The sequence below is a fragment of the Dryobates pubescens genome, chromosome 8 (assembly GCF_014839835.1).
Source record: "Dryobates pubescens isolate bDryPub1 chromosome 8, bDryPub1.pri, whole genome shotgun sequence".
NCBI classification, from domain to species: domain Eukaryota; kingdom Metazoa; phylum Chordata; class Aves; order Piciformes; family Picidae; genus Dryobates; species Dryobates pubescens.
Window position 1 is genome coordinate 18,052,192 of NC_071619.1, and position 16,097 is coordinate 18,068,288.

General features: G+C 47.6%; 1 protein-coding gene across 2 annotated transcripts in view; it reads right to left on the minus strand.

Annotated features, from left to right (window-relative positions):
• Positions 1-2,909: 2,909 nt before the first annotated feature.
• Positions 2,910-16,097, minus strand: part of SEC31B (SEC31 homolog B, COPII coat complex component) — a 35,865-nt gene continuing 22,677 nt past the window's right edge. The window contains exons 18-26 of one of the 2 annotated variants that reach the window (XM_054163426.1): positions 15,237-15,410; positions 14,482-14,658; positions 13,570-13,780; positions 12,849-13,175; positions 8,690-8,745; positions 7,300-7,446; positions 6,785-6,901; positions 5,636-5,707; positions 2,910-4,894 (exon numbers count right to left, since the gene is read on the minus strand). In XM_054163426.1, the coding sequence (XP_054019401.1) occupies positions 4,715-4,894; positions 5,636-5,707; positions 6,785-6,901; positions 7,300-7,446; positions 8,690-8,745; positions 12,849-13,175; positions 13,570-13,780; positions 14,482-14,658; positions 15,237-15,410 (1,461 nt within the window). In that variant the 3' untranslated portion in view covers positions 2,910-4,714. Of the gene's footprint in view, positions 4,895-5,635; positions 5,708-6,784; positions 6,902-7,299; positions 7,447-8,689; positions 8,746-10,931; positions 11,806-12,848; positions 13,176-13,569; positions 13,781-14,481; positions 14,659-15,236; positions 15,411-16,097 lie in introns of those variants that run through there. The other variant, XM_054163427.1, reaches the window with a different exon arrangement.

The following is a 16,097-nucleotide window of genomic DNA, read 5'->3' on the forward strand; positions in this document are numbered from 1 at the left end:
GTGTTAATACAGTGCCCCTGCCCTTGCTCTCCCTTGCATCTCTGTCAGCTGTTCCTCAGTGTCCCTGGGATGGGAACACATCCTTGGGCAAAAAGGTGGCAAGGGCCTCTCACCCAGCACGGAAAGCTTCAGCATAGACTGGCTTGAGAATCACTGCAAGCAAAGAGGACAGCTTCTACCCTCTTGTCCCTCTGTGGCCCTGATTCCACAGCCAGCTAGAGACATAAGAAAAGATGATGTGGAAGCTGTTTCCCATTTCCTTCCTCCTCCTTAGCACATGGCAATCTGAGCTACCCCATCCCTCCCCTACACGGCTGCCCTGTGAAGGCCGTGGCACAGCCCGGGATGTGCCCTCTGGGCACAACGACGCCTGTTGAAGGGGACATGCAGAGAGTATTACAAGCATGAGTGTGTCCGCCCCAACTACCATCCCCCGCCACCCCCACCCCCCCCTTGCTTCCTTCTCTGGGAGAAAATGGCGACACCACAGCTGCAAAATGTGCTGACCTCAGCAGCAGGTCGGGGCGGAGGGGTCCCCCTCCCTGGCGCAAGGAGCCCTTGGCGGTAAAGGCTCTGCTGCCATTGTGCGGCAGGATTGGATGCTTCCATGTATTCATTTCGGTTTAATGAAGGCGCATTCCTCAGAGGAGAAATATTTACATTCAGCTTCCCAGGTGGTCACCTTCGCCCAGATGACACACAAACAGGCAGCCCCCCGCTCCCTTTTCCAATCCAAATCTCTTTAGAGGGATCAGGGAGGAGGGGAGCAAGGGGAGGGGGCTGCAGAGGGAGCAGAATAGAGAAGGGAACAAAATGTTAATAAATCAGCCAGCCAGCCCTTTTCCCCTCCCCTCTGTGGAGTCAATGGAAAGTGTCATTTCACATGCTAATCCCCCTCCGCTCTCTTCACAACACCTTTTCCGAAAAGTGTTTGGGAAAAGTCCTTGTGGCCCGTTTACAGCTCCCTGCCGCTTCGGATTCCTTCTTGTCTAAGGCCACGGCCCCCGTGTGGGTCTCTCCCTCCAGCAGGGCTCCTTACAAAAAAAATCTCAACAAAGACTTTGGAGTTCATCAGCCTCCCACTGAAATTCACAGCTGCTGAACAAACTAATCCCCTCTCTTGGCCTTTCTTCCTTTCAATGGGTTCTTAGCTTCAAAGACACTTTGGGAAAGGACTTTGTGGGGACTCACACTGCTCCTTCAATAGAAGTTAGTGCAAGCATTATCTTCAGAGCAAGTGGCTTTACAAACAAATACTGCCTAACAATCTCTGCCCCTCCAGCTCCCCCAAACACACACAAACCTAGCCTGCAGACATGATGTTATCTGCAACAGGATTAGAGCTCTATTCCCTCTGCCCAGAGATCCTTTCCTACAGCTCCCCCAAATTCTTTGTCAACCCGGAGACCTTTTCACTCAACAGAAAATGTTTTCTCTGTCAAGTGGTGCAGGGATGCTGTGGTAGCATGTGCTTATATAGGAGGAGGTAATGCTGAGGAGCCACTGTCCATAGATCAGAAGCTGTTACCAGCCAGCACAGATAGTGCTGTAAATGGATATACACTTTCTAGTGGGGCTTGTACAGATATGTGTAGGTCTGTATATATACATACATACACACATATCACACCAGGGCCCCAGAGGTAGGCCTTCCACCACAAGCCTCTCAAAGACCATGAAGTGGGTCACCCCACTTCCACCTGCCTGGTTTCCCTACCAAGAGTTTTTAGGGATGGTGCTCACTGGGGTAAACTTGAAGCAAAACTGAGCAACAGTGGGACAACAGGGCAACAGGACAAGCAGGAAGGACTCATAGCAAAGGCAAGATAAACAGTCAGTCTCTGCACAAGTCCATGGGTAGTGGGAGCTGTGTGTGCTGGAGAGAATGAAGGTCAAAATGCATCTGAGAAATACACGGAAAATATGTGCCTATTTCTCAGCGGTAGAAGTGGTCTGAGTTAAAGAAAGAGGCTGGACTGCACAAGGTACTGTAACTGGATCCAGAAAGGTAGAATCTAAGAAACACCAGGTTTGTTAAATTCTCTCAGAAAGCTAAGACTCTCCTTAGATACTCACTGAGGAAATGCCTCTGGCGCTCACCTGCCTACTCATGTTATGACCCTTTCTGAAGCCGCACAAGTGCTGCCTTTGAAATCAGTTTGCATTTCTCCATGATGATGGACAGCTAGGCGGCCAGACTGGTTGCTAACTGTGCCTAGACTGAGCTGCAAAAGCCCTGCAAGACTGTCCTGCACTTGGTGTTTGCCTCTACCAGCATCAGAATTAACAAAGGCTGGTTTTCCACGAGTGTGTATACTGTGCTTGTAACACCCCAGAACTCTCATAAACGCTGGCCCCTTCCCAGCAACAATCCTTCAGATCTTCCCTATCCAAACAATCTTTCACAACCTTTACTTCCTCCCAAGTTCCCCAACCCTGTGCCTGGTAACACAGTCCTGCGTATTTCAGAGTTTCATGTGTGCTGCCTGGCTGGTCAGTACATACACATACCAGCTAGTCAGCTGACAGCAAAAGTGAACCATTTTTTGGTATTACATCAGGCTTTTTGCAGAAGCTGTTTTGCTTCCTTCCTAACTTTATATCAGTACCCATGTTTTACTTCAGTCTTCTTACTCCCTTAAAAGCTAACAGGTTGAGAAGTTATTGACTAATGGTAAGAACTGACAATTCACACTGACAATTTCACCAAGGGCTTTCTGACTTACTTCCAGCTCCCCATGTCAAGTGTGAAATTACCAACACTGCTGTAATTCCCCATGAGAACCTCAGCCATCCTAGGGATCTTCTTGCATTTGATGCAGAAAAACAGTCACAACTGAGGCAGATCTGGAGAAGATCAGTTCTCTGACCCTGCAGTCTTCTAGAGTGGGTAAAACCTGAGGTCTTACTACACCAGGACAGTAGCTGCCCATACCAGTAGAGTCCAGAATTGGGTTTGTCCCACCCTGTTCTCAATTGCCGCCCTCACCAAAGCTGACAACTTGGCTCACAGTGGGTGGCCCTGCAGATTGAGGGAAGTCCCCTGTAGCCAGAGGTGACAAGCCAACAGAAAAAAGCTAGCAGCACCACAAAACACAGCTTTTATTTCTCAGTGCATCAAACCGCAGCAATAGAAACAACACAGCAGCAACAAGGAGGCACTTTGACCTGGAAAGGAGAGAATGAGACATGTCCTCTCCCTCACTTCTGATTCTCCTCCCTCCTTCGTCTCATGGTAGAGCAGACTGATCTGTGTAAGTCACTGAACCAGAGGCTCACAATGGCATCATCACTCAAGCAGCAAGTATCGGAAGCAGGGTCTGTCTGCAGCCAAAAGTTGGAAAGAAGTCTTGCTCCCAGACAGGGCCCAAGGATCACACTGCCTTGTTAGTGTGAAAGAGAGGAAGGCGAGAGGAAGAGGGGGGAAAGACACACACACAGATGTGCCCTAAAATCCCATCTGCCTTCCCAGACTTCTTCCTCAGGACAGATATGCTTCACTCACCTATTTTACCCCAGAGAAAATGCCACAGTAATGAAAAGCCTCAGCACAGCCATATTCTCAACCTGGCAGCATCACCTCCTGCAGCATATTCTTACCACCACAGTGCCCAGGGGTCTTTGAGAACTACCTTTCTATGTGTTACTGTAGGGAGAATTAATGTACTAGGAGCAAAGAGCTGTCTCCTGCTCATGTCTGGACTGGTCAGAGTAGCTTGAGGGGATTCTTTATGGAACCCGAGCATCTCTGTTTCTCTTAAAGCCCCTTGACTGTTTGAAAAGCTCAATGTGGAAAGCCTTCACATGACACTAGTGGACAAAAGGTCAACTGTGCTAACATAAAGGAAATGGAAAAGGCCAGGAGCCAGAGGGGATGGCTTTTAGCCCAAAACCAGAATGCAATTGGCTGTGGGGAGCCTCACACAGAGCAGTCAAACCTGCTAGCATTCCTGAATGGGAAAGTCCTAGGAGCTGGAAGGGGAATCAGCCCTGATCCTGAAACATAAAAGGACTCAAGCCCACAGCTTATGGGAGAAAAGACATAAAAGAGAGGGGAATATAGGATGAACGGGGAAGTTGACTGTGAAACGAGAGGGCTGGGTGATGAAGAGTGAGAGAACCAAAGCTAGCCCAGGATAATTAGCCCTAGTTGTAGCAGGATATGAGTGAAGAGGGGTGGGAAGGTGAGTTGAGGACGAGAACGAACAGAAAGGAGGAACCAGAGGACAGATCCTTAACTGCAGCCATCTGAGCAGGGATACCCCAGCTACCAAGGGAGCCCAGTTATCATTCTGGCAGTTTACATTGCAGTAGGGAATAGGGCCTGGTGTCTCTTCTGTCTGGTGGCACTGCAGGTGCCAGCCCTGTTTGTCTCCTAAAAAAATAAGAATGCCAGATGGAGGGAAGGAATTTCTCCTTTGTGCTGGGGATACAGGGAAGAGAGAAGATCTCTGTACAGCCTGAAATTGAGATCCCTGGGCTGGGAAGCAGCCTCAGGCTAGTAAGAAACATGAGAGAAAGAAATCTCCAGGAGTTCCAGGCACCAGTGGGCTATCTGGAGAGTGGATGGGGCCAGGTGTATTTGCCCAGCACAGCTCAAGACACTGCCACAGACGTATTTCTCCAGAGACAGAAGAGTCCACAACCTGCAGCACACTCCTGTTGAGGGAGTCCATCAGCTCTTCGTGGGCACTGTTACAGCTGCCCCCACACTTCACACATTCAGCTTGCCAGCAATCGTCATGAGGACTTTCAGGATGGGCATGAAACCGGACACCTCACTGAAACTACTGCTGCTCACCACTTGGGTGTGAACCAGGAGACCCTGTTGATAGTTCCTAGCCTCAACGCAGCGGGCAATTTCATGAAGACCCATGAGGATGGCTGGAGAGAGCTGTGGGGAGGGAGCAGAAATGAGTCAGCATGCTCAGCACTACAACACAGAACTCCCTCCCACCACACCCTTTCCTCCTGTCCACCACACCCTATCCAAGCACACTTGCACATTCAAGAACTGTCAGAACGGATAGCCTGCTTCCTCCCTCCATTTCTCAGCCTACAACAAACATAAATCTAATACCCAGGCTAGGTAACAGTGAATACAGGTCCCAAGTAATGACATTTCAGCATTAATTGAATATCTGATGTATCCTAGGAGGTCAAAGGTCTGTCTAGCACAAAACCCTGTCTCTGTTCAAGCCTAATATGGATACTCTGGGTAAGGGTGTATGTTAAAAGGATTTTTCCCTTGATAGCTAACCCTTTAGCAATTGGTATCAGCTTCAGAGTTTTCTAAGCCAGAGATAACACTAGGTTCATACTTAGCATCTACCCCCAATTGTCCTTTCCCAGTTGGAACCTGTCCACATGCCAGGACACCTCCTGAGGGTAAAAGCATTCTGCAAATGCCTCTCCAGCTTTTCCTTACACTATGTCTGGGCCAACATTAAGAAGAAGAGATAAGGCTGGCTGGAATCAAGGTACTCAAGGTGCATTGAATCCAGCCATCTGCCACTTCCCTTTCTCAAGTGGGTATGTGTTGGTGACACTGGGACAGAAAGGAAGGCCCACAACCCAGTGCAAAGGTGGACTCAGGGAGCCGTCTGGACCACAAGGAATGGTGACATCTACTTACTGCCTGCTCGCGGAGCTTCTCGTACAAACACTCCAACCGCTGCAATGCATCTTCCAACTTCCTTCGGGTTTTCTGAAGGAAACAGGCAGTGCTAACTCTTTTGAGCTTCAAAGCCACCTCTCCCAGAACCAAATTGTTCTTGCTCAGTCCCTCCCCTCCTCTGTTCTACCCACAATACCTTACAATTCAGCAGCATCTTGGCCTGTGCCAGCCAGGGACAGCAACACAAGCCAGCCATGCCCTCAGTGTGCACGCAAACATGTACACATTCTCTCTACAAGGCAGGAAGCTGGACTGGCCCTCTTTCCCATCTCCCAGTGTAGGCTTCCCTCCTTTCTGACAATGCTTGCAGACCACAGGACAGTGATGACTTCCAAAGCTTAAGAAACATCCACTGGTTGACCCATGGGGCATTTAGACAGCCTCACCCTGTCTGACCTAAGCAACAACTTGTTCCCAGTCTCCTTAAGGGAAAGAGGGAATATCCTTCCCATTCTAGGTAACCACCAAGGAAAAAGCCTGAATACTGAAGCTCTTTTGGAACTGATCCCAATAACCCTACCTTGGATAATTCACTCAGGTAAATTATACTGTGGATAAAAATGCCTGTCTCTGGGCAATGCTGGGACAGGCCTGTGAGTCTTAGATGCTCAGGCACATTGCACTGCTGTACCAACCCAACTCTTCATCCTCCATGTCAGTCAAGTATTTAAGCCCAAACCAACAGGCTTTCTGTCCATAGAGGGAACCTTCAGCTTATCTCCCAGAAATTGCTACACTGCATTCTCAGAAAACACAGAGCTCTGATGATAGCTGCTAATGCCATCTATGCAAGAAGTATCTACAGATCAAGCTAGTGAAAAAGGAAGATGAATTAGCTGTGTCTTTTCTTCTTTAGTCAGAGACAAAAGCCAGGAGAACAGAACCTTTGCTCCATACAGGCAATGAGGAATAGAGAATAAATGCTACAGAATGCATCTCAGTTCCCAAGAGATGGGCAGGCCTAAGCCCTAAAGGAAGAAGGCAAATGGAGATTAACTTGGTTACAGGGACAAGACTCTTCTTCTCTTTTCCCAACCAAAAGAAGGAAACACCAGTCAAACATCTAAGAGGGAAAAAAAGCCAAAGATCTGAGAAGGGACGACTTACTGGATCAGTGGCGACAGCAGAGCAGCGTTGCACCAAACCTTCAAACGTGTCCTTCAGAGCCTGGTGCTCAGGGGGCACCTCCTTCCTTTCAACCCTCTCCACAGGTAGCTGGTGATACTGACAGAAAGAGAAGCAGCTGAATGAATGCAACAGGAGCGTGAAAGGCTGGCAGATGCCCCTCCTGAACAGAAAGAATTTCACTCCTTTGCAAACCCAGAGAATATCTGGAAGCAGAGAGTTAGAGTCTCATCTTCAGACTGTGGTGTATCTTCAGGCCTCTATGAATTCCCAACTTACAGCAGGTTGATAAGTCTGCCTGGCCTCCCTCCCTCTCTCCCAGCTGTACCTGTATACTGAGGCAGAGACGTCTTACAAGGGCTATGGAGCACCATAAGCCCTGTGGCTGTCAAGTAATAAGAATGTCAAAAGCTGAGTTGTTTTAAAGCTGAGTAGTTTTTGTAGTTGACAGGGAGTCAAGTAGACTGGCTGGGGAATGTCTCACTGTCCCTGAGTACCTGCAGGCTGTCTTCCTTGGGTGCTCCTGGGGGTGACTGGCCAGATTCTTGCAACCTAGACAGCTGAGGATGGATCCCTTGAGGCTCAGATGGTGGACTCATTACTGGAGCTGTGATGGGGGCTAGAGGAGTAAATTTCTCAGGCAACTGTGAGCAAAAAGAAACAACCCAAATTAAAAAAAAGAAAAGTTAAAAAAAATAGAATCAAGAAAAACAAGTCCAAGGAAGGAGGGCTGGTTACACTCCACAGTCAAATTCAAATTCCTTTCTAACTTTCAGAGTGCCCAGTTCTCAAGGAGATGTGTAACACATCCCTATTCTTTTAGCTCCCTGACTCAAAGCATGGGGCCCTTCCTCTTGCATCCTAGATGAACAGTCAAAGCATCAGCAAGAAAACTCCTCTGGAATTGTTCAGACAAGATCTGTTGCCCCTGAAAGCAACGGTCCTCAGAAAGCCGCCTTGGCTCTGCGACGGCACGAGTCCTGAATGTAGAGATTAGTAGCAGCAAAGTGTCAACAGTGCAAGTGTTGGGGAAAATCCCACGACATGGGGAGAGAATCCTCTTGCAAACACTTCACCGTGCCCCTGCTAAGCCAGGGAGTCAGGACAGATTCACTTCGACGGGGCTAGATCAAAAGGAGATGGCTTTAACAAGAGGCTAATCCTGTTGTAGTGAGCACAGCCTGAAGCAGGTTCCCAGCTACGTTGCCAGAAAAAGGGCGAGAAGTCTATTCCAAGCTACAGAAGAGGAGTAGGGGGTGGGAATGATGCCAAAGGAGCTTCTTGTCACACCTGCCAATAGAAAGCAGTGATAGAAATGGGGTACTGAGAGCATTTTTTTGCAGAAGAGCTCAGCTCACACGTCCTCCAGTGTAATCACAAGGCAGAGAGTAGCAGAGTAGCTCACAGCTATACCTGTCCCAACTTCTTGCAGCAGAAGTGCCCTAACAGTTGGTATCAACAGCTGAGGAAAATGACTGTGGGTCTCACTGTGCTGAGAGGAAATACTGCCCCCAGCTGTCAGGTGTGAAGTGACACCAATCTTCCCATCCCCTGTCAAAAGTGTATGGGCAAGGGGATAAGATTAAATCCTTACTTCTAGCAACAAGTGCCTGTAGTCAGCCTGGGTAGTATGACAGAATATGCAGCATCACAGATGATAATCATGATACAGAACAGCCACCCTGAAGAACAGCATGCTAGTTTGGATGGCAAAGGGTCAAGATGACTTAGGTTCCAGTCCTACCTAAGCACACAATGCGTAAGTAGACAGACCAACGTGGAATGTCTAGACTGTTGAGCGTGACAGGGATCATTTGCAGGGATGTGTCTGTTGCATGAACCTCCCTGGCTAAAAGACAACTGACACACAGGCAGCTGAAAGCTTACCTTTTTCTTTTGAGGGCCTCCTCTTACAGCAGAGGGATCAGTCCAAGATTCCTGAACTGCCAGAAGAAGAGACAAGGCACAAGTGTCAGACTTTGAGAAGGTGACCACAGCAACAATTCATAGTTGCTTACATGGTTTGGAACTTCCCTCAGCAAAAGGGCCTGTGGCTCCAATTCCTTCATCACTGCACCTTCAAGCCATTTCAACCAAGGAACTGCAGGCCCAAAGAACTGCTTTTGCTTCCCTTTTCCTTTCCTAACTACATTGTTAGCAAAGAAGTATGTGCACAGGCTTCATGAGGTGATGTCTGATGACACTGAACTGGTACACACCCACTCCTACACACAAAGCTTTTTTGCATCTATCTGAAGCTTTCTGCATGGACTGTAAAGGTCAGCCTCAGCATCAGGCCTGAGCTTTGGTTGGGACCTGCATGTGTGTGCACATCAGAGTTCAGGGAGTTTCTGGGATTCTCCAAACACCGACTCTAGTGCTGTGATACCACAGCAAGGGCTATGTAATGCTTGACAGAGGGCTTCTCCCCAACACTCGCAGGAGTGCCTCATGGCAGCGCAGAGACATGTAAATTGCTGTGATGAACAGGGGAAGAGTTAGGGTGGGTTGAATTTTCTCCTTCTAAAATTATATTCAGAACCAAAGCTTAGCAAAATTTGCTGGCTTCCCAAACAGGAGGTAACAGACTTAACTAGTAAATGCTCTGGGAGCAGAGTGGTGTCTCAGCAGATGCTTCTGTGGTATCCAGGCTCTAACCTTACTCCAGGTAGTTAAAAATCCATCAAATAACATGACAGACTTGTGACCACACTGCATTTTGCAAAGGTCAAATTCCAACCACCTTTGCTGCTTCTGCCCTGTAAGGGTACCTGCATCTCTAGACAAAACCTCAGTGCTTCTTTTGTCACCCCAGTATTAATAACCTGAAGCCCATGAGACAGGAATAATCTGTGAGAAAGTGGCATAATTCTAAGGGGCAATATCAGAATTGCTGGAGCTCAGTGCCACACTTAATGAGCCACTGATCCTGAACTGAGCTTTAAAAACCACAGGGGAAAGATGCAAAAGGTGCTTCATTACTTTAATTACCTTTATTATTAAAATTCTGGCAGCCTCTTTTTGCCCTCCCTTTTCCCATGATTTCAAGAACTCTCTCTCTGATGAGTTTGGATCAGTAGTTTAATTAAGTTGGCACTTATTTCTAACTTGGGGATTCTGTGCCCTAGAACTCTTCTGGCCCCCACCGAGCCTGTGGCCTAGAGTCCCTGGCACTATTCCAACTCAGTGGCAATTTGAATCCTTGCAGGAAACAGCTATTTAAATTACAGCCTTTAAGCCAGGCATTTAATCATCAGACATGAGACAACAGGACCTTGCTGCATTTGCTGGGATGAAACTGACTCTCTTGCCTATGCTACTTGTGAAAGAGAGTTTCTCACCAACACTCAAAGGAGTTCCCCATGGCAGCAGTCTCCAGCAATATTTGTCCTAGAAAACACCAAGACCATCACAGGCTGGAGTCAGGGATTATCCCTGCCAGCCAAATAACATGGTGCTATCCTTCACCCTGTCCTTGATGCTCCCCAGTAAGCATGGGACTTGTAGAAGTGGAGATCTCTCTTTGTTGTACTAGAGAGAATGTGTTCCATGAGCTGTTCAGGTCATGCTCAGGGATTTCCAAAGCAAGCAAGTTTGACATGGCAGATTGAGTGATCTTACAGACCCTTTCCCTGCTGAAGAAAAGTACCCATCAAAACCAGAGTAATAACAGCAAGGAAGAAAACATGGGTTTTTTTTTAAGGAAGCCATGCTGGAACAGGTTGCTCAGGGAGGTGGTAGAGGCCCAGTTGCTGGAGTTTCTTAAGGCCAGGCTGGATGGGGCTCTGAGCAACCTGATCTAGTGTGAGATGTCCCTGCCCATGGAACTGGATAATCTTTGAGGTCCCTTCCAACCCTGACAATTCTGTGATTCTGTGATCTGGGCATTAAAACTGGGGGTAAATGCTGCCAGGAGAAGGGAACTTCTCAGCAGTGAATTCTCATAGGACATCTTCAGCCTGAGGAAGTACTTGAAATCCTTGCCAAGGAATCATCTTGGGGTCTTTTATTTCTCTGCTGAAGGGACAACTCCTTTTCTGGAGACTCACTCCACACAGAAAAGCTTGTTTGGTGGGATAAGTACCTATTCAGTACTCAGATTTCCTAAATAGAAATCTGAGAATTCCTAAATAATATTTCGTGCCTGGCAGATGGTCTTTGGCACAAGCAGCAGGCTGTGCAGAGAAAGCCCACTAAGACATTGAGCCTCACTCCACTGAAAACATAGACTGGAAAACACCTAATCTCCATCATCAGTGAATCTCAAGGACAGGAATCAGTATGGAGCACCAGTCAGAAAATCTCTGCGGTCTAACTTCTCTTCAGCAGATGGACTGAGATTTAAAGCCAAACCTCGCCTTGTAACTAAGGCCAAAGGGTTTTTCTAGTTCCCCTTGGAATTCAGCCCCCAAACTCTACTTTGGAAGCTCTGCTCCCCCACTGCTTATGCTGGGACCCACCTCTTCCAAACCACCTGGGGAAAGCACAAGCACAAGTAAAGCCATGCGTTAATCTGGGAGTCTAATAGGGAGAACACAAGACAGTGGTTACAACCATGGCCTGTTCCTTGCCTAGAGAACCGAGAAAGGAAAAGGGGCTACTTCCCTGCCCTGCTGGCCCAGCAGCTGCCTGAAGGACACAGAGACTGAGAATGCTCCAAGTCCTCTAGGACTAGAGGAAAGCAGAGAAGGAAGAAGCTGGAGCTCGTGCTTTCTGTAGCCAAAAGTCATCAGTAAGAGTACAGCGCTTTCATTTCACTTTCAACATCCCTAGCTGCCACTCACTAGTCCCCAGGACAGTATATCCACTATCCCAGCTATGTAACTCCCCAGGCATGCAAGGAAACAAATAGCAATGAGCATGCACACAGGCACACAGAGTAAAATGTGAGCAAACACTCCACATTTCACTGGAAGCAGCAACATTGTCTCCCCCACACGTATGGAGGCTTCTCTGGGTACTACCTGCATGATCCATGTGGGGATCTAGCCAAGGGAAGAAACCTGTAAATCAAGGCAGGGTGGAAGAGTCATGATCACCAAAAGCTTTTACTTAGTGAGTAATGTCCCTGGACTATTATCCCTGATAGATTTTCAGAAGGAATTTGTCCATCCTTCACTTGGAGCCTTTGTACATAGTCTCCATAGGCTTCACCCTGTGGGATTTGCTATCCTTGGTTAAACCCAGCTCAGCAAAGAACTCCAGGTGGAGGCAAAAAACCTCAAAGGCTCAAATCCTTCATTCTCAGAATACACATAGCTGGAGAAACATCTGCTGAAAAATTTAAGTATTGTCAGCCTTGTTAGGAATCTCAATAGCCTGGACAGTCTCCTGAGACAGCAAACAATTAATTAACAAGCACCAGATGTGGTGGAGTTGTGTGAAATAGAGGGAATGCTCATCCACTGGCAGCTAGGTCCAGCACTCTCTTTTAATTCATCATACCATCAAGGACTTGGCAGTACTTGCAGGCTGGGCTGGCTTCAAACTACAGACCCAGAGGGGAAAGGCTTAGGTCTAGAGCAGTGTGCAGAGGAACCAGAAGTGATTCCCAGGTAGAGTATTTTATGGCAACAGTGGGGAGAATTAGAGCACAGCATTCAGAGGAATTTTATCCTAAAGCTAAGCACCCTGTTGTCCCAGCATTTCAAATATACCTCCTCATTACATAAGCAGGACTGAGGCAAGCAAGGCTTACACTAGGCCTTCCCTAAGCAACACCCTCCCTTCAGCCACAACAGGTGCCTCGGGAGCAGATGCCTCTGGAGTAGATGACTACTCAGGGTGTACTGGGAGCCTGAAGAGAGAATCTTGCAACCACAACCAGGGAGACAGAGCAGCTGAACGGGTTGAATAAAACTGCCATCACTGCTGTGTTTCATCATCACAGTAAGACTGAGCACAATATGTGCCTGTAAGGTTAGCCTTAGCACCACATCCAGCCTTTACAGTGACTGAACAGATCTCAGAAGATCCATGTCCATTATGTACTGCAAACTCCATCCAGAAGTGTCCTGAATACACAAATCACACAAACAGTACTTACCTGTGGGAGGAGGAGGAATGCTGACTGCTGGCAGGGGCTTAGTAGATGGAGCTCCAGGGCCTCCCTGAGGATACCCCATGTTCATGGGGCAGTTGTAAGGTGCTGAAGAGAAACCTAGAGGAGGCTGGCTTGCCACAGGGAGAGGACAAGCTGCAGGAAGCTGAGATGTTGGGACTGAGGCTGGAGTGAAGAGGGCAGGTCTAGGTGGTGGAACACCAGGAGATGTCATAGGCAAGGACTGTCCTGGCAGAGAAGATTGACTGGGGAAGGGAGCAGGACCAACAGGTCTGACACCCGCTGGTCCAAATGGCAGAGACTGTGACACAGCTGCAAATAAGAGAACATATCAGCATTACTTATTTCATGTGCAAACTACTTCTGATGTTCTCTTTCATGCTAGTTAAGTCTTCCCTTCTCCAAGCCATACTCTGGAATTTCTATGCCAGGCATATCCCTCACAACCCAGGCTACTTCAGTCAAACTCTGACACAGAATTAGCTATGGTTTCTTCACCCCTGTTATATGCTCATTACCAGTGGTCATGTGGCAACTGTTGCTAGAACTAAATGTGTCACAAGCACTGAGAAGCCTCTCAGACAGCTGACTTGTCCTTTGCAAAGTACAATAGGCCTGTGAGGAATAAAGTAGAGGAGCCATACGTGTCCAAGGCCTTAGTCTGATAAAACCTGAAGAACAGACACAGCTATTAGGTAATGCTTACCGGGCCCTGAAACAGTTGCTGGAACCAAGCCCAAGTTGTACTGTGGGTAAGGAGGCCCTCTATAGACATTTGTTTGTAGAGCTGTGCTGGCCTGAGGAGGGGCAGCCTGGTGAGGTGTCATAGATGTTGTGTGCACTGCCTGAGGTGTGAAGAGGGAAGGCACTGAAGGCTGAGAAGGTGCTGAAGGGGCAAATGATGACCGATAGTTGGGCTGCAATCAAAAAACAAAGAACTTGCAAATGGCTGACACAGTTATGTGCATAAACACACAAGCAAGCGCATTTTCTATCCCTGTCACTTCTCAGGCAAGAGAAGATGCTGCTCCTCTCAGTGCCCCAGATAGATTGAATCAAAGGCCTTTCCCACCACATAATTTGCTGAAGAAGATGGGCACCCCATCCTTCACAGCATTTTCCAGCTCTCACAAGAATTAATCCTCAGAAGCCAATTTCCATACAGTGACTTCCTGGAAGCATAACCAGAAGACATAATGAAGGAAAAACAATGAAGAAGCTACAAGCAAAATTTCCTCAACATTTTCCTGACAAGGAATTAAGCAAGAACTGAGATTAATCCAGATTACACTAATTTTACTGAGATATTAAGGTGAGGTGGGCATAGGAGAGCGAACTACAGCCCTATTTTCCCTCAGTATGTGACATCTCAGTGGATCACTACATCTTTAACTGTCACTCCAGTGACTGCATGTGGGACAGGGCTTTGTGAAAATATGCCACCTTTGGATTATCACAGAGTTTGTGATTGCTCCAGTGAAAGACATCACTGATGCGTTCCTCAACACCAGCAATCTGTGTCTTCCCGTACTGCTTCATCTGCCTTGCACATCCCAGTACACCTCTTCTTTCTTCTCCCCAAGCCAAGAACACCCGAGTACCTGAGTTTAAAGCCTACCTTCTCTGGATGTCTGTGACCTGTTTTGTGGGCTGATCCTTCAGGTGTGGCTGCTGCAGATATGTGCTTAACAACACCCACATTGACACGAGTGTAAGGAAAAGGAGGTGGCTGCTGACCACCCACGTTCTCTCCTTGAGCATGGAAAAGCCGGTCTCGGAGCTGTTCAATCAGGAGCTGAAACAGACTATGCTTTAGGAGAAGTACCTTGAAAGCCTCAGATGAAAGGTGCTGAGGAGGCATTCAGAACTGACCCTGGCCCAAAGCACTGAGTAGCCACCCCAAGAGCCACCAGGAAAAAACCCAACCAAACTAAGTGACAGTCTGAGATATCATCTGCCATACTCCTGTGCAGAAGAAATTGCACTGATCCTTCCCCCAATCTTCAGACTTTCCCCTCCCCAGACTCTACCCACATTTGGGCACTAGACAGATTTCTTTCAAACTAGAAGGTGACATCCCTATTGTCCTCCTCTACCAGATCGTTTCATGAATAGATGCAGCTTCCCTGGAGAGCTGCTTCCCAGGAATCCTTTTACAGTTATGTAGCTCCCCTGCTTTTCCCTGAATCAAAGGCACGACAAAGAAAAATCAAAGGAAGACCACAAGCCATGTCCTAGGAAAAAACCCCACACCTGTCCTCTCAGGTTACCATAACTCAGGTGAAACCTTAAGTCCCAAGGCATGTCAAACCCCATGTCATACATTTTTCCCCCATACACTACTCTCCCCACAGCAACTCCTTTCTCGCTCACCTCTTTAGAGCTGCTGGGCAGGTAATTCATTGCAGCTGCCAAGCATCCTTGTGATGCCAGGAGACTGGCATACTGGGTGATTCGTTCTGCCAAGACAGGGCCTGGTGCTTGTCCTGCTGTGCCTCGGAGCATCTCAATGGACCTGCTTAGCACCATCACCTTCTCTATGAGATCCTGCAGGGGGAGGGAAGAAACAGACCATTCAGAATCTGACTCACTTTACTGTTCCATCCCATGATGAGACAAAACAAGATAGCTTTCCCTGCTTTCAGCTGACATCAGGTCTAATCTGAACAGAAGCTACTCCACTCTGCCACAGATACTATCACTGATAACTGTTTCCTCAGGAGCACTTTGTGGAGAAGAACAGGAATCATGAAGAACACCATTACACTGCTACTTTTATGGTAAGAGGAAAAAAAAGAAAATCAGAAGTCACAATACATTCCAATCAACTGTGATCGTGTTTACTAGGAAGCTACTACTGTAACTCTAGGATTTAGAAGCTGTCATCCTGGAAGAGGAAGAATTAAAACTGTAACAGAAGGAATTCACATGGAAAAACTACTATTGCTGACAGACTAGAAGGTTTTTAGCTATTCAAAGCTCTTTCAGCTCCTAGAAATCAAAGTAACATTTGTATCTTTAGAATGATGCATGCATCATTGGCTGGTAACTCGGGAAGGCCAGTTTCTAGCAGTACTAGGAATGCTGAATCTGCCTTTTTGTTGCTCTCATTCACTAGTGGAGTTGAAAACTTGGGGAACTCTGTAGCAGAAAACATTACCTGCAGACACCCAAGTGGAAGATTTGTTTCGTTAATTCCAGCACCTGGTGGACGCAACAGCCAGGACCGCTTTA